General features: G+C 50.5%; 1 protein-coding gene across 1 annotated transcript in view; it reads left to right on the top strand.

Moving 5' to 3' along the window:
- The first annotated feature begins 613 nt into the window (after positions 1 to 613).
- Positions 614 to 24,928, top strand: part of skia (v-ski avian sarcoma viral oncogene homolog a) — a 63,282-nt gene continuing 38,967 nt past the window's right edge. The window contains exon 1 of the mRNA XM_061735580.1: positions 614 to 1,948. Within this exon, the coding sequence (XP_061591564.1) occupies positions 1,037 to 1,948 (912 nt within the window). The 5' untranslated portion in view covers positions 614 to 1,036. The remainder of the gene's footprint in view (positions 1,949 to 24,928) is intronic.

The raw sequence follows: 24,928 nt of genomic DNA, 5'->3' as shown, positions 1-24,928 counted from the left end.
GGCTACATCAGAATAAAGATTAAAAGGTAAGAGACTAAGCTAAAATACATACACACAGACAGATTAACATAAACTCAACAACAGACAATTGCTACAAGCGAAAACAGAAACAACATGAAGCAGCAACAGTAACATCAACATTAATAACACGAGACACAGTAACACACTAACAGGCCAAAAACAAACAAGACAAAAGCACTAAACACAGAATAAAAAGCCATGCGCAAAAAGCAACAGTGTAACTAGACAAACTAATAGGCAACATGACAGGTGGCATCAGACAAACACCGACTTTACAACTTGTATTGACTCCTGAGCAAATAAGACTAATGGTAGAAAATGATCATGTCACTATGAGTGAAATACAAAAAAATTATATTTAGTGAACATTTAGTGGCTTGGGAACAAGCCGTCACCCCCCACCGGTGGTGGAGGAGGGGGGGGTGACGGCTTGTTCCTGGAAGAGCCCGGCCTGCCTGCAGAGTCACTCACATTCCTGGCCGGGATTCAATGACTGAGCCAGACACAAACACTGAGGGGGGGGCGGGTGCGCGCGGGCGAGACCAGACTGGGCGCGCTCCCGCGGCGGAGGGAGGGCGGGAGCGCGCGGCTGCGCGGCTCCAGTCAGCGCGGACCAGCAGCGGGGCCAGACGGAGCTGCAGCGGAAACACACGCAAATCAGGACTTTTATTCCGACCAGAGACACTTTTGCTTGGGGAACTCGACGGAGCGATACTTTTTCTCCCTCTCTGGAGTTTGGAAAGCTGTCTTTTTTTTCTTTTTTTGGTCTTTTTTTTATTTTTCCCACTTCCACCCCCACCCCAGATATGGACAGTCGGCGCCCCGCCGCAGGCAGCCTCCGGCCGGCGAGCGCGCAGCAGCAGTCCCGGGACTAGAACCGAGAGCTGGATGTTTGGATGAAGCGCCGCGCCGCTCCGACACTCGCTTCTGGGACGCCGTGGATTTACCAGCAGGTCCAGGTCCAGGCTCGCAACACACGGATTTATTACGCTTCTCAAGTTGCAGGAAAAAAACCATGGAGACTGTAAGTCGGCAGAGCTTCCAGCCTCACCCGGGACTGCAACAAACTCTCAAGCAGTTCCACCTCAGCTCCATGAGCTCGCTGGGCGGCCCGGCGGCTTTCTCTGCCCGGTGGCAGCATGAGCTGCTGTTCAAGAAGGACGGCAAGGAGCCGGAGCCCGTCCTGCAGCAGCTGCCCCCGCCCGCCATGCCCGGGCCGCTCTTCCTGCCCTCGGACCGCTCCACGGAGCGCTGCGAGACGGTGCTGGAGAGCGAGACCATCTCCTGCTTCGTGGTGGGCGGGGAGAAGCGGCTGTGCCTGCCGCAGATCCTCAACACGGTGCTCAGGGACTTCAGCCTGCAGCAGATCAACTCGGTGTGCGACGAGCTGCACGTCTACTGCTCGCGCTGCACGGCGGACCAGCTGGAGATCCTCAAAGTGATGGGCATCCTGCCCTTCTCGGCGCCGTCCTGCGGCCTCATCACCAAGACGGACGCGGAGCGGCTGTGCAACGCCCTGATCTACGGGGGAGCCTACCCGCCGCGCTGCAAGAAGGAGCCGGGCAGCGGCCACGGCGGGCTGGAGCTGCAGCTGTCCGAGCGCAGCTTCAAGGTCTACCACGAGTGCTTCGGCAAGTGCAAGGGCTTGCTGGTGCCGGAGCTGTACGGCAGCCCCGGCGCGGCCTGCATCCAGTGCCTGGACTGCAGGCTCATGTACCCCACGCACAAGTTCGTGGTGCACACGCACAAGGCGCAGGAGAACAGGACCTGCCACTGGGGCTTCGACTCCGCCAACTGGAGGGCGTACATCCTCCTCGCTCAGGATTACACGGGGAAGGAGGAGAAGAGCCGCCTGGAGCAGCTGCTGGACGAGATCAAGGAGAAGTTTGACTTCGCCAACAAGTACAAGAGGAAAGCTTCGTCCAGGGTGAGGAAGTTGACGACTTTTTCATGCTTTTTGTGCTCTTTTTTTTTGATAAAACACCCCAAATTCGCCTGTAGGGTGCTCATGTTGCTTGGTAGTTTAAGCATTTAGGGGTGGGAGAGCCCCCCCCGGTCAGATTCAAACTTCTGCAAAGTTTCACTTTTCTAGGAAACTTTCAGCAAAAGCCTCCCATGTGGTTTCCTGCACGACCCCCCCCCCCTCCCACATTAAAGAGCCACTCAGTATTTGGTCATCCTTGCCATATTGTTACTAATTGGCCCTCATCCCACAGTCACAACAAAACCCCTCTGGTGGCAATAAAACCATTATTTCCCCTTTGAAACACCTCTCGGGCTCACTTTTATTGGCCTGTACAGTAAATGCAATCTCGTCCACCAACAAATGGCTCATTGGGAAAGTGTAAACAGCAGTTTGTGTGTGTGAAAGGGGTAGATATTAGATCAGATTTCTGTCTGGAAGGGTGTAGTAACTCCCAGGAAGACTCCGCAGGGCGGCGTGAGCGTGATCTTCCTGTGAAGACGTTTTAATTTCATATTCTTGTGACAGAGTTCACCACTTTGGTGTGTTGGGGTTAAACGCGTGTTCTGTTTGTCTGACTTCCTGTGGCCTTAATCAGACCTTTCCATCAGAGTTTAAACCCTTTTTTTTCCTCGTTGTTTCCTCTTGTTGCTATCGACTCATCAGATTTTTCATGTAACTGAAATTACTCAAGAAACGAGGTTTGGAGGAGTGGTGCTCCTCTCCTGCCTCCCCGACTGTAAACCCTGCAGGAAGGGTCTGTGCTGAGTGGGCTGGAGCAGGCAGTTTGGGTGGGAGGCTTGACAGAAAGAATCTCACCCCCCCACACCAAACCCCCAAGGGGAGGGGAGGGGGGGCAGTGTGGCCATTTGCATGAACTGTTACACCTCAATGGAGCTGATGAGGCAGGGGTTGGGAGTATTGTGGTGGAAACATAATATGATCCCAACAAAGGGGAGCATTCAGTAAACACCAGCCCCCCACCTCTGACACTACCTCCCCTTTGCCTACTTTTTTTTTTTCCCCCTCGCGCGAGCGTCCGACTGAAACCGTGGCAGACGTGTTGAGGGAGGACAAGCAGCCTCCATCCACTCTTCCTTATCCACCTCCTCGGCCAAAGAGGGAGAAATCCGGGAGACCCTCGAAGTCCCGGAGAGTGCCAACATCCTGCCACGCACGCTGAATGCCCACTCTTGGCACACACTTTCATTCAGCCTCGAGTGGGCGCACCTCGAGGACCTGCACTTTTCTGTTTTTAATAAGTGTCGACAAGGCTCCCGGGGGTTGCGCCAGAGCCCCCAACCCCCCTCGAGCACCCTGTTTCGAGAAAAGATAATGAGGGGAAAAGGCTGAGGAATATTTCTAAACCTGTGACAACAGAGTTCCCTTTCGTCAGCGTGTTCCTGGACGGCGCGCGTCTCCGCGCAGGAACCGGGCGGCGCCGCGCATATTAATGAGGCTGTTGCAGAAGTGTGAGCAACAGTCTCGCATGCAGACAGACACCGGAAGTCATATTGCCACACTTCCCTACTCGCAGACGCTCTTTTGAAAGCAGCGTGCAGAGAGCGTCTCGTGCGCGGTGGCCTGGTGGGCCGTGTGGCACCGTGCGCGAGGCCTCTGGTTTCTGGCTGGCACACATGTGGGTGGCGCGCTCACCGAGTGGCTCTCCGCATCCACCAGGATGTTTAGATAACAGTTGTGGCTACAGATTTACTATGTCTCTAACTTTGAAAGTCGCCCTCGACATGAGGTGATTTCTGCCCAGTGTGTGTCTCGATGTAGATATGAGAGGAGAAAACTAAAGTGGGGGGGGGACTCTGAACTCACTCAGAGGGGATCCTGGGTGGAGTTGGGTGGATGACGTCATGCAGCCGGATTTGTTTTAAATAGATGAATGTTCATTTAGTGCGCTTACATTCCTCACCGGCCGCTCCTTCAGAGTGGGTGACGTGTTTCACGTCTGTGGTATCACACGCCTCTGCGCGCAGTCGTGCACGACAGCTGCCGGTTCCTGCTGGAACCCAGAGAAGTCAAGTTTCTCCTCCATGCAGTGATTCGTCTTCCCTCTGAAAAGGTGGATTGATTGGGAAATGTACCTAAAGAACCCAAACATGCTGCAGTGCACGGCTCGTAACCTCAGCCAGCGGATGCTCTTTGAGGTTGTCACACCCTGACCGTGATGATCTCAAATGTGAAAACATTAAAACTTCTCCTTTTTTTTATTTTTTTTACTTGAGCTGCTGCTCTGGATGTCTGGCTCCCATCTGAAGGGGCCCGCTTGTTTCTGGCGGGGAGGTGGAGCTGTGGTGGCTGAGGCTCAGAGGAAGTGAACTCCCAGAGGGGATATAAGCCCACGTCCTGTTTCATATGCAAGGCGCAGTGTCGGCTAAGCCCGCGGACTGCCAACCATGTCCACATGCTGGGCGGGACAGCAGCTGGGGACGCTGTGTTTCAGCCGCTGCTCCGGGAATATTCCTGTGTTCGGGCAAAAGTCTGCAGCAGAGCTTCAGTTTGTCCCGGAGAGTGTGTTTAAGGGACGGAAACCGCCAATCGGACCTGTATAATGAGTCCTGTTACCTGGCCTGGCTGCTGGTCACGGTGTCTGATAGCACCGTACCGTGTTAGCAGACGGAGGGTCACCCAGGTCGATGCCATATTGACATTCGAGAGTCTTTACAGTGTGATTGAAAACACCGACACAGACTTCCTCCCTCGTCACCCACCGATTTTGTTGTTTTTCTTGGCTTGCTGAAGCTGTTCACGATAACTCTTTCCATAATGGAGCTGATTCTCCAAATCTAGTTCATCCTTATTCTTTGAAGATGGAAATTAACTGCAAAACTGAATCTCCTCCATTATGGAAGGAGGAAAGGAAAGAGACGCGCCTCAGAGAGGCACAACTGCGATCTGAGGCGTCTCCACAGAAACTTCGAGGAGCAGCTCGCCGTAAGATGAAACGGCTGCGCTGTCATTTTGATGTTCCTTTTAATACGTCGGTCTCGGTCTGTTTCCACCACAACTGTCGGCAGGAAGCCGCTGTAGCGCGCACGCCCCGGCGGCGGCGCATCACAGGTCGTGTCGCTTGTTGTATTTGTCTGGAAATTCTTTCAGAAGGCCGCCATTGAGTGGAAAAAATAGTTAAGTACAGCGTATTCTTCTGATCACACGCGTCTCCCTGCCAGAAGCTGTTTATCTGAAAAGACTTTCAAGCGGTGCAGACAAAGGGGGGTTTTCTCAGTTGGGAGTTGATGACGGCGCCTCGAAAGCCAAACGGGGTCTACAGGATCCTCAGATTGTGGTTTAAGCTGCGGCCTAGCCAGCAGCATGCTTCAGCCATACTCGTGTAAACCTGGCTAACGCTGCGGTTCTGCAGGTCCTAGGTGCTGCGGGTGTTTGTGTCAGACATTTGCCCGTTACTGTTTTTATGTCAGTGCTCCTGACGTGAAAATATGTTACTGCGCTACCTGATGTGACTGGGAGAGAAGGGAGGAAGTAAAACGGTGTATTTCTCAGAACGGCTCAGTCCTGAAGGGCCAGCTCGGTAAACCAGAAGAACCGTCTCACGGCTGCCGCCCTCAAACTACCGAGGTCTGATAGCAGAGGAGAGAACCAGGAGGTCCAGGAACAGAGGAGTTCAAGCCCTCATTTTGATTATCTGTCCTCCAACCCCTCCTGTTTCCCTTTCCCCACCCCCCGCTCTTCCATCCATCAGCGGTGTCATCATGTGACAAATGGATGGAGCAGCCTGCCGAGTGCTTTATGGAGAGCCCAGGCAGGGAGCGCTGCATTAATACACCTGCCTGGCTGTAAGTCAGCCTGTGCACACAGGAGGAGGTGGGGGAGGAACACAAGGTCCACCCGCTCATCCACAGGAGAAGAAGAAGAGGGTTCCCAGCGTGTAAATAGCTGATGCTGGCGGCTGGAGCTTCTGGAAACGTGGTACATCCACAGCTCACATCTGCATCAGGAGAAATAAAACATTTCCTCCCACCGTCCCAAATCCTAGTCCATCAGAATATTCGCGGCCTTGCAAATAAAGCGTAAACCAACGAGCCCAGTCGGCTTGTTGAGGCTGCTGCTGCGCAGAAGAATAAGCTCCATCGCTGTCTGACGGCGCTTTGACCTGACCATCGCTGTCAGTTTTTTGTGAACATCTAATATTGAAGTCAGGTTTACTGAAGGAGTCGAAGTCCAGCGTGTTTATTTCATGAGATGGTTTTGAAATATTCATCACGACACGTAGCATGTAGCACGCAGCAAAGCTCCGCTCCCAAAGCTTCGTGCTTCTTGAGCCTCGATCTCTAGCTTCTAGGAGGCGGTTGCTGCGATGCAGAGGCCATAACATCCTCCCAGAGTCGGGCCACACTGAGCTGGTGGAGAGATGGGGTTTTCTTGCTGCGTCAGACCAGGAGCCCCCTTCATATGACAGCACATCCCCCCCCCCTCCCATATGTTTGCAAAAGCAGCCAGCAGCACATGACCTTTCCCTCCTCAAATAAAGATGTGACCCACCTCACCCCCTCTTGAAGCGGCATCAGCCAATCGTGTGCTGCTTAGAAACTCCCACAGGGCTCATAGCCGTCTGACGAAGGCACGCACGCACACACGCACGCACGCACACAACTACCAAGTAAACAATGCTGGATTCTCTTGTAAAGAAAGTAACTTTGAATTTTGAGAGTTACACAAGATTCCAAGATTCCAAAAAAGTGCACGTGAGACGGGCACTTGTGAACATTTTCCGAGTGAAGGCATCCTCTGCCTCATGTGGATTGTCATTGCACATGGTGCTGACCCAGTGTGTGATTTGCAGTCGCGTGTGTGTGTGTGTGTCTGTGCTTGTTTTGTGCCTGGATCAGCTGTAGGAGGAGATTAGCATGAGCTTACTGCCTACTCATTTCCATCCCCATCTGCCCATCTCCCACGGTGATGCTGCCTCTGCCCCCCCACCACTACACACACACACACACACACACACACACACACACACACACACACACACACACACACACACACACACACACACACACACACACAGCCGTCACAGCTGTACCAGCGACCATGCAGCCTCCACCAGGCGTGACCCACAGTAGCACCTCGTCAGCAGCCTCTGGTCCAACGGTGCGACTCCTCAGAGGAGATTTGCTGAAAAATAAAAATAAACTTCTTTTTTTCTTTTTGAGATATTCTCCAAAAAATATTATTCCCAGGATAAAAATATTACAAGATTACAGTTTTGATCTTATGAGGGGAAAAAATGGCCACTCTGCTCTATTCGTAGTTTTTCCTTTAGTTTTTCCCCCTGAGCACAGATGTGTTGCGTGAGGGGCATTGAATGCTTCTCTGGCCGCCTTGAACCGCTGATGTCAGCTCTCCCAGAATGCCTTTGGGTGGCCAGTCCACGCACAGACACAGAGGAGACCCGGGAAGTGCTGGAGGTGTATTTTTCTGTGGCCGTGAAAGGAGGTGGTGTCCTGAGAAACTTCTTTGTTGTGCTTTTCTTTCCTCTTTTTTAATTCTTCCAGGGGTGGGGGATGGGTCACACCAGCTTGACCTCAGCCATGTGTAAAGGGACGGTATTGTTGTGGGAGCGCAGACCGGTGGTGGTGGTGGTGGTGTGTGTGGGGACTGCTAGCTATTGTCGGCCCTTTAGTGGGGGGTATCAGATGTGGATCCGTGATTTTGGGACAGATAAAGGTGAAGCTCCTCCATCCCCCACCTCCCCTTCACCGCTGGACGGTCAGGGCTCCCAGAGAGCCTGAGTCACGGACCAGCGCTCATTGTTTGGGCCCCCACCCCCCTCACCGCCGTCCTCCCAGCTTGTGTTTGGTCATCTTTCCTAGAAATGTCACAGCTTTCGCCATCCTGCCGCGAAGCGGTGAATCCTAGTGGGGCAAATGTCAGCTGTTTATTAAGAAAAATGCAAAAACATCTTGTATTTTATAGCCTAAATGGTACATTTAAAATGTATTTTTTCCACTTGTGAACATATATGTGTGATGTCCAAAGTATCTACCAACTCAAAAGTAATCGATATGCCCAAAGTGTGCTGAATGTCTGGGGCCAGTCACATCTGAAAGGACACCATTGTGACATCACAGACCCACGTTGGCCCGGGTTTCAGCCAGAGACACCTTGTTAAAAAAAAAATAGATGAGCTCTGCGTCACTTGACGTGGACCACAAGAAACGCGATTGGTAGTTTAGTGAGTCGAGGCTGCAGCTTCCCGTTATTTCTCTTTTTGCATTATTAATAAACACACTACATTTCCCCGTACGGGAAACCTGCCAAATAAACCGGATTAAACTGGACACAGGAGGCGCAACACTTTAGCAGCTACGAGTCCATGCACATGTTTGCAGACTTAATTTATATAAGATTAGTTTTTCCAGTTAAAGGCACTCCTCGGTCGTGTTTAGTGAACGTGAAGCTCAAAGTGAAAGCGCACACAGACGCTGGTTTGGTCAGGTAAGGACAGAGAAAATGAAAAAGAAAACAACCAATGAGCCACCGTGGACGCCTTTCTCCAGAAAAGTGTGCCATCTTGTTGGCAGGAAGTCTCTTTGTTTGGTCTCCCGTGACTCTTGGTCGTGTCAAGCTGCCTTTAGCTACGCGAAGGCGGTAAACCTTAAACTGCACGAGTCACCTGGGGAACCAACCTTTTCTGAAACTTGGTCCTGGCATTCAAAGTAGGCACTGATAAAAGGGGCCGCTAGATGCCAGGTGTGCCCCGGTTGGAAATCCAGCAGGCGTGCTGTAACAAATGGGATGTTTGGGAGGGATATTTGAGTGGGTCTTGACGTGAAAGCAGGCAAGTTGAGGCTGGTTCCAGTCGGGCAGAGACAGAAACCCAATCCATGAGCTGTAAACACACCACTCCAACTTGTAAGGAAGTCTAGGTGTGCAAGTGAGGGCTTGTGGGTAGAGACGGAGACAGCGTCGGGCTTGGCAGGCTCACCTTACTCCTGCACACAAAGCCTTATAAAATGGTGAACAGCCCCCCTCTCCAGACGGGCCGGACCCTTTCTCCTCTCCAAGTCACCGATCTACTGCATGAATCCATCCCGGCTTCACTTCAGCAAATGAAGCAGCTGTGCAGATGCTGAATAAAACACAGCGCTGAAAGGGGATTCCTCTGCTCGGCACAGAGACCGACTTCTCCGGTTCAGGAAGCTTCACTCGGCCCAGACTTGCTCCTCCGTCTTAGTCCATTGATTTCACATCCTACCCCCACCCACTCCATCCTGCTAATTTCTTATTGTGGAGCTCACTTGTGCCTACATGACTGTCCAGGCGTCTTCTCTGCGCTCAGATATTCCTTCGAGCACACACACGTGCACACAAACTCATTCTCCTTTTACAGAGCAGACAATAGGCCTCTTGAAGTCCAAGGCTTATAATTATAGTAATTGCAGATCCCCAGGACAAGCGGTGAGCAACGTGCACACTCTGAGGACAAAGATGACGTTCTCGGCGTCTTGCTTAAAAAAAAAAAAAAAAAACAACAAAAAACTGCCAAGGCTGAAGTTTAATATAATATATGTAGCGCACCGGCCGCTTAATTAGGTGATGCTAGCTGAATCGTGCACGCTAGCTGGTCCCACGTAACCTGGAGCCTCCTCACTAGCCTCATCTGTCTGCCCTTTTTAATTATCTGTGCACACACACACAGAGGTCAGGGCTGCAGCTGAACCTCGCCACCTCCTTAATTCATCCCCCTCCCCCCACACCCCCATCTCCTCCCCCCAATTCCCTCTGCACATGGATAGGGGGCATTCGGACCTCCAGTCAAGCCCATTGCACTAAAACGGCTCTGGTACCAGCCAGTGCCCAACTTGAAACCAGTTCTTTGCCGCAGCTGACCGTAGGAAAACTGGCTCGACCCAAAGGCTGGCTCCATCTGGGGTGGGGGGGCAGGATCATTGTGGCTGCCTTTGTTAAGTCACGACCGTGCAGAACTGGTGGAGAAGAAGCTAGGTGAAAGAAATGAATAAAGACGGTTCAGCGAAATGGAGCAGCACCCGGTCTGCTGAGGAGGCCGTCTCCTCACAATGAGGCCAACTGTTGTTTGGATTGATTGGAATTGAACGATACTTAATTAATCCCCTGAGGGAGTTTTAATTGTTGAAAACAAGAGAAATGCCGGCATCTGCTCCTCTGCAGAGTCAGAGGACACTAAAGAGAGTTTTGGACCACATTTTGAAGAGGCATGATGATGTAATGATGTGGATTTGTACTAACTGTGTTTGTGCAGAGAAGAAAAACCAACCAAACCAAGCTTAAGGAGCTCTGACCCGGCTGGAGCACCAGCCTGTTACCGGGTGTTGGTTAGGGTCAAAGTGTGTGTGTGATGTAACAGCTAGACATTGGATGGCAGTAAAAGTCATGTCATCACCCTCCAGGGGTGACCACCCCAGCAGGTCCTGCCTGGGCGCCGTGGTCACCATCTTCCCTTTGCATTTAACTGGGTCAAATTTAATTATTAGCATTAGCGCATTGGCACACGCCCCTTTATCCGATTCAGGTATACGGTTCAAGTATACTTGACTTTCAAACCTTTATGTTTATGGCTCTTTGTTGCAGCTTCAGTGGTTTCCACGTTACATAACTTGTGTTATTTATTTACATATCCTTTAATGTAAATTATCAGGGAGGGGGGGTGTTTGCATCCTGTTGTGGTGAGAGATGGGAGCAGAAATCGGGCTCGTGCAGAGCTGTTGAGCGGCGACTGCTACGCACGTTTCTTCCTCTCTACATTGTTGCGTGCATCTGGCTCGCAGGACGGCGGCTGGTTGTCAGCAGGAATCACTGCTCTGAGAAGAAGCGGAGGCCGGAGGCGGTGTTTAGTCTCAGCCCAAGGACAGATCGGAGGGTATTATGTCTGTCTTTTGACTTCTTTTTTTCCTCTTTCCTTCTCCTTTTTTTCGGTCTTTGTTCTTCTTCCCCTGCGTCACCTCACCCTCCTCCGCCCAGCCAGAACCCCGCCGCTCGCCACTTTCACTGTCAGTGGCGCAAACATCCACCTCAGGAAGTGCTGTGAAACATCAGATTCCACTTCCTGTGTCGATCGATACATCTCAGGCACAAGCAGCCAGGCTTCCACAGCTGAAACGCACATGCACTTGTGCGCGGTGTAAGCATATAGGGAGGCCTTTTCAAACAGAGCAGGATCAGATTCTGTTTCCAGGCCTTGGGATGAAAGAGGGAGGCTGCAGCCGCCTGGACGTCCTTCAGCCTCCAGGATGACGAGATTCTGTGGAATCGAGCGAACGGCCTTGAGTCATTTAGTGACCATCTTTAAACGCTTAGCAGCCAGCCTCTGCAGCGCCTGTTTTGGTATTCTTTTGTGGGGAGCGTGCCAGCAATTTGGCGATAAAATAATTTCACTTGGCGCTCGTCTTTTGTCTCCGGTCCCTCTCGATGTGCTTTCAGAAAACCTCTCATTCTCTGCAGCGTTTAATTCGCCTCCCAGGCTCTTTGCTTTGACACTGACGAGGAGCAGCAGTGAAACGGATAGATGCCTGAGCTGGGGAAGCGATACCTCTAAGACCGATGGCCCGGCTGCCCGCCCCCCTCACGGCAGTAATGAAATGATAGATCCCTGATGTGGATGGGAGCAGAAGTGAAGGAATGACCTCACGGCCACCTAATCGTCGCTGAGGGAAAAGCCGGCAGCTAATGTGTCCATTAGCTCTCCTTCCTTCAACCTGGCTTTGGAGTGAGATAGCAGACGAGAGAGGGGGAGAAAGAAAGAGAGAGAGGCGGGGTGAGATGGAGGACAGGAAATAACACAAGTTCTACTCCCTTTTCCACCCACTGCTTTGAATTGAATTTAATCCTCATTTGGAGAGCTCCGTTGTGACATTCTGTACCAGGCCGTCTCGGGCCGTTGCTTGGTCACGCTTATGCGACATGAAATGAGGTATAAGATACATCCCAAAACATAACAAAAAAATTGCTGGGGGGCGGGGGGGTGGAAAACCCCCATAGCCAGCACAGAGAAGCCCCGTTGCACCCTTTGAACTCAGAAACCTTCTGCTGACGTCCAGAATGAAAGCTCTGTTGACTCAATATATCGCTGTAACCCTTGCACAAACACCCGCCGCTGCGAGGGACCGTCTCTGCCGTTGTGCAAATGTTGTCTACTGGGTGTTCCTGTTGTTGCTCTCCCGCTGCAGAGTTCATCACTTTTTGGGGAGCGGGGGGGGGGGGTCGGGTCAGAGAGGTTGCTGATACCAGAGTTTGCTCCCATGGACACTGCGCCCCCGTCATGTGACCTGCGTGGGGTGACTCGGCGGTGGACAACAGCCAGAAGCTCAGGGATGGGCCCTTTTTGTTGTTGTTTGAAGTGAAAACACGGCACATGTGCACACGACTGAACCCATGCAGCGTCATGTGACCTTCCTCTGCACTGCGGTCCCTCCCACTTCCCGTTTTTTTCTCAGCACAGCCGAGGTGAGCAGAGCGACTGCTGTCGGCCACAACAGCCCAGCAGACGTCTGCAGGAGAGCGCTGAAACGTTCTGTGTTGTGGTCAGGGACAAGTGGATGGACTTAGATCTAATACCTCAGACTCTATACTTAAAGTCTGTAAAAGTTGTAGTTTTGTCACTTAGTCAGCGCCAACAATCCAGGAACCACCAAACAGAAATCAGGCAGGCTTTAAACAAAGAAAAGAGGAGCAGGCCAGCGGTGTTGTTACAAAGTGACGAGAAAAAAATCTGTTTTGACTATCATGAAATGTTGGCTAAAGAAAGCCTTTCTCTACAATATCCGGCTCCTGAAACCTAAACTCCAGACCCCGTTCTCTCACTTCCAGCCTTTCTCCCTCCCCATTGGAAACCACTCTCCCTTTCATTCACTCAGCTTCTCCCAGAGTTCAACGCTGGAACAAAATGTCCGACTCCGGAGTGGAAAACACCAGTATGTGCTGGCCGGTCGGCCCGGTTTTTAACAGTGCCCCGCCACGAACCCGAAAGGCCTCTTTGTGCTCTGGGCCTCGCAAGGATATACATGAAAACAAAACCAGCGGCAGTGTCCTGGTCCGGGACATGCCTGCAGTCTCTGCAAGCGGGGTCCAAGTGAGAGGCGCTGCCAGAATCTGGGGTTACAAAAAAAAATCTGGTGAATAAACGAGAGAAAACAGGAGAAGGAAGTTTCACATTTGACCTGAAAAGACCCCACGTGACTAGTTTCCCGTTTTCCCCTCGCTCTGTGTGCAAAGCCGCGATGGCTGTGCACATACTCCAGCGTGTCCTTGGCAGTCAGCGAGGGCTGCGTTGCCAGTTAAAGCCCAGTGTGCCTGCGATGTTGCGTATGCAGCTCACCATTACTGTTATGAATCTACCTGTAAATTGTCCCATGAGTCCAGAGCAGAGGCAGAGTCTTTTTTCATTTACACATTTAACACACTTTTAAAATATTGTTCTGTGCTGGTTTGGATGCTGTGCTGCTGGGATCATTTGTAGTGATGTGATCATCCGTTATGACTGAGTAACCATGACGATGGGAACGCTGTTTGAATGAGTTCAGCTCACTGAGCTTTCCAAAGGCAAGCTAATAGATGGAGAGAAAGGAAAAAGGAAATATCATGGATATAGGGGGAATTTTATATCATTTCTTCCCCCTAATTGCCATGGGGAATGTGAGGTCATTGGCGAATAAAATGGACGAGGACTATAGTTCAGTGTGTTTCTCTCAAAAATGTGTGAACGGACATTGTCTGGAATCAGATTTGAGTCTTTGACTGCAGGCAGAGACTGCAGACACAGCCGTAAGAGTCCCTGAGGAGGGACTGCAATGCTCGATAACAATGCATAGCGCCATCCTGTACATTCTGCTGTGAAGGAGCTTCTCTGCACCGCTGATTATTCAGCTATGATTCCTGTGACTTCATAAGCTCAGCTGCACCCGCATGCCAACCCAGCAGCCCGTGAATTCATGGCGATCTTTCTGCTACGTCGCTTTTTTCGGTCATTCAAATGATAACTATACGTAGACATATAATATCAAGCTATATATACTCAACTGCACGGCAAAAATGAGTGGGCTTTCCTCTGAAGTCTGACTTAAAAGAGACTTTGTTTCCTCTGTGCGAGCGTGTAGTGAAACTCCATCACATGAGCTTCCTGGGTAATTGCGCTCCAGAGTAAATAAGGTTTACAGTGGAGCGGGTGGCAAACAGGGGTAGTATTTTGAAAGAAATGACAAACTCATGACTATTGGCGCCTTGGACGGTCATAAATAGATAGCCAGACAGAGCCTTGAGGCTCCCGTGTCTCTGCTAGCCTTTTATTTGTCTTTCCAGCCAGTAGTGCTAATGAACTTTGAGCTCCTTTTTGAGGCCTCGGCTGCCATCTGGGATAGTAAAAACACAGGGCCTGGATGTTGCTCTCTGATCCTGATAATGTGACCAACCAATCCACGGACCCGAGTTTCTCGGCTTTACAAGCACTAGAGACACGTCTGCCGCGCACGCCCGAGCACGGGCAGCATAATGGCTGACAGCCGGCGGCGGCGTTCAGGGTGCGTCGTACAAAGTCCCGTTCAGGGTGTTAATTTGGCTCCACTTGAAGGTGAGTGACCGGCAGTTCATTGCAGAAATTGCAGCCGAGGTCCTTGAAGAGATGCTCACAGCGTGTTTGTGTGCGTGTCCGTAGTTATCACCGAGGAAATTCCTGCCTCGCTCTGTTCCTCTAATGGACGAGTGAAGGCAACCAGACACCGCTGCTGCAGAGAGAGAAGGGGAAAGAAATAATGGGTTTACTTTAGATAGTTTCAAGGTGCAAGACAATGTCTCCTCTCCCTCTTTATTGCCCCCTCGTAGCTGGACTGACTGTAGCTCCAGTGTTGAATCAAAGCATCCCTGAAAAGGGGGAAAAAAAAACAAAAACAGTTTTTTCTCCTCTTCTCATGCTGAGAGGGAGAAGCAGCATTAAGGGAGACGAGCATCAGACTGGTGTGAGACTAATGCGCCGCCTCCACGCAGCCGAGCACGGCGCCCAGGCCCTGCATTAGCCCCGACGCTGCCGCTGTGATTGGAGCAGTAATGTGGTTGCTAAGCAAATGCAGTCTTCCTGGATTAAATTGGAATGGGCAAGACTGTTTCCTGGCTTCCTGGCTGGCTGGCGAGCCAGACGTGAGCGCTAACGAGACTCACAAGTCTGTCTGGCCTGTGGCAGCTTGTTCAATTAAAGCTGATCTGCAGAACTCATCTGGATTTGTATTTTTAGACCTCTTACATTTTATTTGCATTTTTAAGCAAACGTTTTCAGCTCCAGGGACCTTTTTCAAGGAACTTGAAGGTTCTTTTTAAAAGTGCATTGTATATCTAACTTCCCACTGATTCACGTCCAGTAGTGTTCTCCGTGCATGTGACACGTCTGCAGACTCGCGTCACACAACCATTCACGCCCACAGCGCTTTCTTTCTGTGAACGTAGGTGGTGTCAATCTTATTAAATGTAAAACACAAGTCACGTAACGGCTAACTGCTTCATCTCCCTGTCGGTGTTTACCCTGTTGTCATGGCGCGTGTGTGTGTCGTCTATCCTTGATGGTCACATGATGCAATCACGGCGAGCCCGGGAAGGACACGTACTGACCCAGAAGGCCGGGGCGTTTACACGCTGAAACGGCTCGATTACTCTGGTTCCCTCCCCAACTTTCAACTGTGGTGCCAAAAAACGGCAAAAAATACCAACAAAAACAACACCCTGTACAAAACTGAGTTGTTCCAGACTGTTCGGTGGAAATACGACCGAAGTGAAAGCATCATGACGATGTAGTCACAAGGTTTTCTTAGCAGATGTGTTTGTTCTCTCTTTTGAGAACCGAAGGCAAAGATAACAGTTTGTACAATCTACAAGGTCCAATTATTACATTTTCTGTTTTCTGTTGCTGGGGATGCATGTGTCAGAGCCCAGCAGTACCCCGAGAGTACTCCTAGAAGTACTACATGCTGTCCAGGGCTGATTGGACCCCTAGGAACTTTCCCAAGCTAACAGTTCCTGCTATGCAGATGCAGCAGTGCACTTCAAAGCCCCCCCCCCCACCCCCCCGGTTCCTTCCTTGTCAGCGCTCCACCAGCTTCGAACCAGTGACGGTTGACTTCGGTACCGGTTACTCACACTGGCTGCTCATTTCGAGAAGATGACTAATAATGACTGAAGTGAAGCGTGTAATAGTTGCAGGCCACAACAAAGGGCTTCAGATGATTCACGACAGTAACTGCTGTGTGTAGTTGGTGCTTATTATGACTTTACTGCAGTTGACATTGTAAAATTGCCATGTGCTTGAAACGTGTGCCAGATACAAGGTTTGAAAATGCCTTTTTATGATTATGATACTGCAGAGAGTTGTACGAGGTAGAAGTTGCCATCACAAAAGGTTACCGAGACCTCAAACACAAAATCAGCTGAAGTTACTGATTTAAACCAGAGCCTGAACCGAACAGGCCCGGCTCCGGTAAACTGCTCTGCCTCACTGGTCCAGGTTTATGCCACGCTGAGGTCGACCCGCGTAGTACGTTCTTCACTGTCGTGTTGACGAGCCTCCTCTCTGGTTGCCTGGCGCCCAGCCAGGCGTCAGCTAATGTTTCCTGCAGGTCAAGACGACGGCTCTCGGTCACCCGTCTGTCAAAGGGTGAGACGGAGGTGCAAGTTCGGTGTCGGTTTCCTGAGGCAGCCTTAATTAAAGCAGTAGCTGGTTAGGGTTACCGCTTTAGCACGGAAAATTATTGTCGGGAGACCCAACAGTGACGGGGGTCGGGGGGGTCGGGAGTTAGGAACGTGGAGGGGCCCTATGGTGCGGCGAGAGTCCCCTTTCAGACATGTTGGGCTGCAGCACTTTCTATATGAGCAGCTTGCTTTTCGCTGGCAGCAGCTGCACGTCTGACGTTTAACGCGTGAGGATGGCTTACGTTACCACTCATCGCCTGCACGTGTGCAGTGCAGAGGAAGTTTTACTTTATCATTTCATTTCATCCTTAAATTATTTTGCAACACTCCTTTGTCTCCAGGAATGTTGATTGGGGCTGCAAATCTTTGGCGTCATAACATTCAGTTCTGAATCTTCAAACCCGACGTGACTCTTTGTGGCCAGTAGCCTCCGGCAGTGTAACTCCAGGATTTGAAGGAGGCAAAACATGAAAAAATGAAGTGCGAAAGACGAGCACAGCAAAGCAACCCACTGCCTGTTCCAGGTGACGTCCAGACCGCCACCTAGTGGTAGCTAAATGCAGACTTCTGTTGAAGCACGGAGAGCTCGGTTCTCTGTTCATTCGCGTCCATCACTCTTAATGCGGTTGCTAATAAGTTGGTCTGAAACACTTACATGTGAGGAGGATATTTCCTGTAACTGGATGTTTTGTCCCCTGCAGATCTACAGTTCGTTCATCCCTTCAGTCGAGCTTAGCAGCTCAAAGAGTGGGTGCAGGGAGCAGCTGCCTGTCTGGCCTTTTGGGCTTTTCTGTAATATTATTCCTGGATTTGCATGTTTGGTAAGAAAATGTCACCTGAACTCTGCACTTTAGCTGAGTTGTTGTCAGCAGCGCAGCGCTGCATGAGTGCTCTCCGCTGCTTCACAGAACCTTGTTGTTGCGAGCGTGTGAGGGAGGCCTCGCGTGGGCCTGACCTGGTTCCAGCCAAGCGTTGCGTGTCTGACCAGAGCATCTCTGTTATTCCTCTCTTACTCTTTCCCATCACCCATCCGTCCGTCGCTCGCCCCGCTTCTCTTGCTCTCCTCTATTCTTTCTTTCTTTCGGTTCCTCTCTTCTTCTCCACATCACAGTGCGCCTCGCCGCCCATGGTGCACAGTTCATGGCAACGTGCTCTTCGTGGCAGGCGCTAAGTCCTGCTCACGGGCCAACGCGGGCCACCATCCCGCAGAACCGGACCAAACAGTTTCAGAGCAGTGCTACGGTGGACGGCGACGGCCTCTCTTCTCTCCCAGTTAACAGGAATGGACATGTTTTTGAGCTCAGATTGAGGATTGGACAGTAAAAACATCCTTCTGCTGCAGCAGATCCCAAACCGCAGCATTTTTTTCAATCAGTGTTTATTTAAAAGAAACATTTCTCCGAGAATAAACTGTTGTCAAATTTTTAAGGCTGCACATAAAAGTGCGTCAGTTTGTCACTGATGTTTTGGACCATTTCCATCCAAAGCGATGGTGGATACTGATATCATTCAGTAACCACCTGTGAGAATGAGGACCCTGGGGATAATAATCACAAATACACAGATTTTAATTAGTTCAGAGTTGAGATATTTATCTTCATAAAAGTCTTTCTTATGTCTAATATTGCATCTGAACGCTTTTAAATTGCTGTTATTGCAATAGCCCTACTCGATTCATCCTGGTCACATGATTATTATTATTATTATTATTATTTAACTGATCAGAAGGGTTGGATATCGTAATTTGTTTTTCCAGTGACATCCAGTCACAAGCCCTTTTGCACTTGCACACAGGACGCCAGCGTGAATGCACACCAGGATGACCTTGAATGTGCGACATGAGACCGGCTACTGGCTCAGATGCTGCTGGCCCAAGAACTGCAAACATGGTGGCAACTTACACCCCAAACAGAAACTATGCAAACATCTTGCTGCAGAGATGGACCAAGTAACTTGTAACTTGTAACCTGGTCCTGGACTCAGGGCGCGTTACGAGTTCATGTTTCGCTGGTCCGGTGGAAAGATTCGTATCGTCCTGGGGAGGCATGTCTTGCACACATATGATCTGTGGTGATTCTTCTGAAGCCAGCTCTACAAGCTGGCTTTGAAAGATCGACTGTGAGGGTGTAGAGTGTAAGTTGTTATACAGTCGGTGGTTCCATCGCATGGTATTCGTTAAGTATTGAGAGCAGCTTGGTTCAGTTGATGTGCTTCAGTTTCCCTGGAGATCAGCTGCAGCACCCTCACGAAGAGCTACGAGATGGAAGTCTGCAGCACCTGAGCTTTCTTTCTCTTTGGGTTCAGAAGTAGCGCTCTCGCGCCGCCTGGGCTGCTGGAAGTGACCCTAAAGCAGCTGCTGAGAGCTCAAGAGACTCATTCATATTTTATTTTTACGTTGCCATTTGCTTGATAGGGATATCCCGACGTTCCAGGAGGTGTATACACTTCAGTTCTGTTGGATCTGTAAGTTTGGTGTGTTTACACTCCTTTGTGGCTCTTAGCGGCCTTGTGAGTTCGGCCCGCGCCGGTCAGGGGGAGATAGGACAGGCTGCCACCGTTGCTGCGTCTTTAAAAAACTCTGCAAGCTGCTTTTCAGATTACCAGCGCTGCAAACTAGGTAATCACCCCTCAGCACGAAAGGGCTTATATACCAACTGCAAAGTACGCACTATTCATTTTCCGGCGCCACCTCATTGTGCTCGCCGCTTTAATTGGCTTGTTGTTTTTGCGTGTTTACCCTCACCGTCGGGGATGTCTGCGGGTGTTGTTGTCGCCCGCCTCCTCAGACCTCAAGACGTTACGGTTCACAGACGGGCAACCGAACACACACGTATAAGTAAAGGAAAAGGCCCAATCAGGGCACGGTGAAGAGAAATGTGCTTTTAGGTAAGAGCTTGTAATGAAGAGAAATCAATAACAGATCAGCTGCAGCTCCTGCCAGCAACCTCTCCCCACATCCGTCATGCAGAACACTTCCAGTTGCAGTTTCTTCTCTTCCCTTGCTTTTCTTTCTCCTCTCATGGCAACCATTTTGGCTGCTGGAGGAGTGGGTATGATGGTGGTAGAGGTAGGATACCAATCCTCCTTTTTTAAATCAACTGAAGAATCACTTAATTGGTTTAGAGGTAGAGATTACACCGCCGCCAGGGACGAGCCTGACGTCCGGTCGCTTCAGAGCTGCAGGACTCTTGCACAGTAAAGAAAGGGGGGAACGGTAAACGTGAGGCGAAGTAGGTTTCTGGCAGATAGCTTTTGTGTTCTGGTGACAACACCCCCTTCCTCCAGTGTTCCTCTCTGAGCTCATATGCTTCCCATCAGGCCGAGGGTTGTGCATGATGTCAGTATTTTTGTGTGCGTGCGTGTGTGTGTGTATGTGCACATACTTGGGGGAATGGCAGGGAAAGCAGTCCTGCTTTCCAGATGTGAGGGGAAGCAGGGAAATGAGCAGAGCAGGCCGGACGGAGGAGAGCTTCCAGTTTCACTCTCTGGTGGTCGCTGGTATTTCTTCAGCTGGAGGTGGATCACTGGTCTTATGAGGTGCTTTTGGACCTATCAGGGGGTTCTGGGGACCGCGGGCCGTCCCCGAGGACGGTCCACCTTTCGTGGGCCTTTTCTCCAGTTGCACAGACCGACGTCACGGCTTCCTGGTAGGTGGTAAACGAGTGAAAATCACCTCGTAATTCCAGCATCCCGTGCTCCGTTCCTCTGTTTCATTCAAGTTTCTGGAGGTTTGGCATCAACAACTTCTGTTCATAGAGCCAACCTTTCACAGATGTTTGCAAGCCTTTTTTTTTTTCCCCCCCTTTCTCTTTTTCTCATTACGGCCAGTTCCAGCGTGCACGTGTACGTTTAACCAACCACTGTACATGTCTGCTGCCCGAGGCGATCACTGTGTGGTTAAAATATTTATCCATCAGTCACGGGCAAGGGAAACTTTCTCCAACAGTTGTGAGGTCTACGAGGACCCTCCTGCTTTCAAACGGCACCTATTAGGTACCCTGGTCATGTAAAGTCCTCTTTTAAAACACTTTCCCAAGGTCTCCAGCACTAACCTCTAACCTCCTGTGTGCTGGTGATGCCTTCCCTGGATGCAACCCAAACTCTCTGTTGGCCTGCTATTCAACCTGACCCCTCCCTGACCCCTCGGCGGCCTGGGATCCAGGGCCGTTAAAGCTGAAGACGCAGAGAAGGGCCGTGGCTTCTGGTCATTAGAGGACATTTGGTGCAATTAAGCCTTTAAGTGTCCCTCCCCTGATTACTTGTCAAGATAGTGTTTGTGGAGTGAGTCTGCATTTCTAAAGACCAGACGCCCCAGACCCCCCCTTCCCCCCTCAACTCCTCCAAACCATCTCTTTTCCTGTTTTACTATTTTTACAGTGGTCCAGACCATAAAGCTGGTCAAGAGGTGGCTTTGGCTGGTTCTTGGCGGGGTCACAAAGGGTCACGAACCCTCTGTGACACCTAGAAAAGAGCCCTTAGAAGCATGTCTGCACAAAGTACACTTCTTTACACTCGGTTTGTCCAGAGCACCCCTCCAGGCACATGGAATCATTCTCCTGCATATAAGCAAAATAAGAAAAATTAAGGAAAGTTGCAAGATTGTATGATGAGGAAAGTTGTTAAATGCACTTAAAAATGCAAGGTCCTTGCGTTGCATAGCTCTGCGCCGGTAAGAGATCAAACCCCTGAGGCTGTACGGAGCGCTGACGCGCTGACGCGCTGACCTCCTCAGGTGACTCAGCCGGCGTTATTTGGTTGGAGTCTTGTTGTCTTAGACGTCAGGCTTATATGGCTCCAGGGTCAACTGGTCACAGTTTTACAGGGGTGGAGGCTAGTTCACAGGCAGCCCCAAGCCCCACTCATGCCATCTGGCAGCCATAAAGTCGGCCCAGTGAGCCTGACTTTTGTGCAGTTTAATGGGGCTTTCTGGGGGTAACGCAGGACTTCTGCTTCACCCCTTCTACCTGAGACTTCGCTTTTTCTTTTTTTTTTTTTAGCAACGGCAGACGTCCACGTAAAAGTGTTTTTAAAATGTTTTAGTTGTACGTCTGAAAACGCTGCAGATGTTGAGTTAGATAAAATAGTCGTGGTGTTATCAGCAATTCTGCCAAAGCTTATGCCCTGCCAAATGCCCCCCCCCCCTCTTCATTCATCGATTTCTTACAGAGAAATCCACCATGAATGTTGCACAGAGGGTGTAGTACTCAATACACATCCAGAGGCTTACATTCAGAAACTTCTATCTCCTGACGCCCCCATAACCTTCAACATCAGCGTCCATCACCCGCATGGCGGGCGAGGCCCGGCAGACGGCTCAGATAGATGAGTTCCTCGTCCAACTTACCACATGCAAATAATTATTTTTGATAAATAATGACGGTGAGTGGGCGAACATCTTGAAGGAAATGTCACAGTGATGTAGATATGACTCATCTCCTCTTCTCAGGACTTTCAGAAGACAATCAAAGGGAAGTTATCGGCGTTGTATCCAGGACCGTGCGCTCACACGAGTCAACTGTGGCATAGTTGAGAATTTTGATTGAGACCATGTATTGTGGTTCAACCCCACAATAGATTATCATGTGATCTTTCGACCAGGCTACCCACCCCTCGTAGGAACCGGTAGGATGCCTGCAGAGAGGCTGACTGTATCTGGCGGGCCTGCCGCAGGAGGAGGCCCGGGGCGAAAATAGGTTGAGGACAGTGCTTTTGTCCCAATTGCAGCTAATCCCTTTAGTTGCAGAGAAAGTGGGGAACCCCGCTGGCTTGCTCTGAATACACAGAAGAAGCTATGCGGTGAGGGAAGCACAGCACATGAGGAGGGGCTTTGAAAGTCCCGGCCAAAGAGAAGAGAAAGTCAAGACCTCTCATCTGTCTTTTGTCTTTACGATTCATTTGTCTTTTCAGATGAAAACGTGCCACTTTGCAGCCGGGGCTTGAAATATGTTAAGCGGGGAGACATTAGCCAGACCAATCCTGTTATGAGCATCAGCGCCTGGGAAGGGAGGGGATGACTGGGAGGAGGCGGCGGGGTGGGCGGATTTGCGGGGTGGGTGGCACAATCTTCTTAAGTGATTAATCACCATGTGAAAGTGAAACCCACTGAGAGATTTCTCCTCAGAATTTCAACTGTAATGTTTTTTTTTCTCCACCAACCACCATTTAACTTCAAATGGTACGAGAACACTTTGTAGTAACCCCCCTCCCCCAAAACTATCCGCTCCAAAGAGGGGGGGGCTCTCTCGGTTCAGATTCAGGACCGTAGACGTCCCACTCTAGGTTTACTCGTCTCAGCTCCGTCCATGTTGACCTGCTCATCCTAGTTAGCTTTTTGCATCTATTTGGTGTTTATGCTGCGTCAAAACTGCCACTAAACAATGACATCACGGTCAGAAGGGTTGCTGCGAAGGCCAGTAATGGAGATGCAGCGTCTGAGAGGACCACGGAGAACTGTAAAAGTTCCCGCAACCTCGCTTGTACCCCATATCCTTGCTAATGGAAACCTGCCGGACGACAACGGCAGCAATGGAGAAGACTGGTTCGATAGCTGCGGGGTTTGTAGGAGAAGGCGATTAGCGAGGTTGGGTGTTGCAGAAACAAAGAGGTCTGGTGAGGTTCCTCCCTCTTGTTAGCTCCATACATGTGCAGTGAGGACGGAGGGTCTTTTATGCCAACAGGCCGGTGGTTGAGGGCAGAGAGATGCCAGCGGTGCTCTGTGAGATGGGAAAAGAAGAAAAAAGAGAGAAAGACTTCAGGCAAAGAGCTGTGAGGGTCACAACCTCTCCACAGAAAACATAAAGTCATGGCCGATTAAGCTCTGTGTATCGAGATGCTAGCAGCTAATCCGTGTGGGTGCCTGCTCTCTGTATGCATGATTAATCATTCCTGCCAATGCGTGTGTAGGTATGTGCTTGTGTTGGGGGGTGTGTGTGGGTTTCAGGTTGTGGTTTAAGAGGGTGTTCAGTCGGCTGAAACCACAATCCATATCCAACACTTCTCCGGTGAAGCTACTTGCCGCTATTGATCTGTGATAAACTGATGAGTTGCTCAGATCTTTACCTGAAGTCGCACTGAAAAAGAGAAGGTATGGCGAAACCTTCCCAAACGCGGCGCCCCACCTCCGTCTTAACTGACGCGTCCAGAGTCGGGGTTCCTCCCGTGTCCCGCGTCTGATAATCCCAACCCGTTCACCCCACTTTACCCTTGTTGCCTTTTATAGGAGGCTCAAGGTCCAGTTTAAGAGTCGCTGTTCTCCGAAGCAATTACTGATCTTTAATGAGACTGTCTGGAATTTCACAGCCCCCCCCAACCACCCCCCCCCCCCTAACCCCACTCTGTCACTTAATCTAAGCGCAGGAAAAATATAAAACCACTACTGAGCAAGCCTGCGGCCCATCTTGTGATGGGAGGCTGAAAGGGGAGGAAGGAAAAAATGTGAGAGGGGTGTAACCAGGAGCTCAAGTAAACTTCCTCTCGGAGAGGCTTGAACCTCCAACAGAAAGAAATGGTCTCATGTAGAATACGGCATGATTGCTTTACGCAAAAACCTCCCACACGCTGTCCTACATGTCGACTCAGACACTTGAGCTTTTCGTAAAGGACAATAGCGCCGTCTCTTTGCCGTAAGTTAATTCTGATCCTTCTGCCTTTTTTAATGTGAATAAACAAAAAACCTTTCAAGGTCTGGTGTTTGATGGGAGCGAGCGCTGGAACCGACTTAGTTAGAAACAGAGAAACTGTCCCAGAGCTGAACACGCCCCACTTGTGTCTGAAGGGAAGTACAAACGAGGAGCGAGATTACAGACGAGAACAGTAACTCTTCCATGTTTGTATGGAGAATGAATTCAATTAAAGTTAAATTAAGCTGCGCTTCATTTGGCTCGAACGTATCAAACCTCTTTGGGAGCCAAGAAAATTACCGTACCGCGTGGTTGGTTTTGACCCGACTCTGAGATGTACTAACTGGTTTTTCTTCTTCTTTCTCTTCCATGTCTCCGGTGTGTTCCTCGTCTGCAGGTGAGTGTCACTTCCTCTACTTCCTCTGCACCTTATGTGTCCGTGGCTCCGGTCATGACATCACATCACATGAAACACAGGGGCCATTCACGCCGCGCATACTTTCCGAAGCGCCGCTGCCTCTCGCACCGGACCTGCACCGCAACGCGTTACGCGTTTGGCGCGTCGTCTACGTTCATAGGATCACGGGGCTTTCAAGTGCTGTAAACGATGATTTTCGTCTGGCAGTTTTAGACGGGAGGAGCTGCATCG

Source organism: Cololabis saira, chromosome 12 (genome assembly GCF_033807715.1).
Source record: "Cololabis saira isolate AMF1-May2022 chromosome 12, fColSai1.1, whole genome shotgun sequence".
Taxonomy (NCBI): Eukaryota; Metazoa; Chordata; class Actinopteri; order Beloniformes; family Belonidae; genus Cololabis; species Cololabis saira.
The sequence above is the reverse complement of the archived record's forward strand: the minus strand, read 5'-3'. Positions and strand labels throughout refer to the sequence as shown.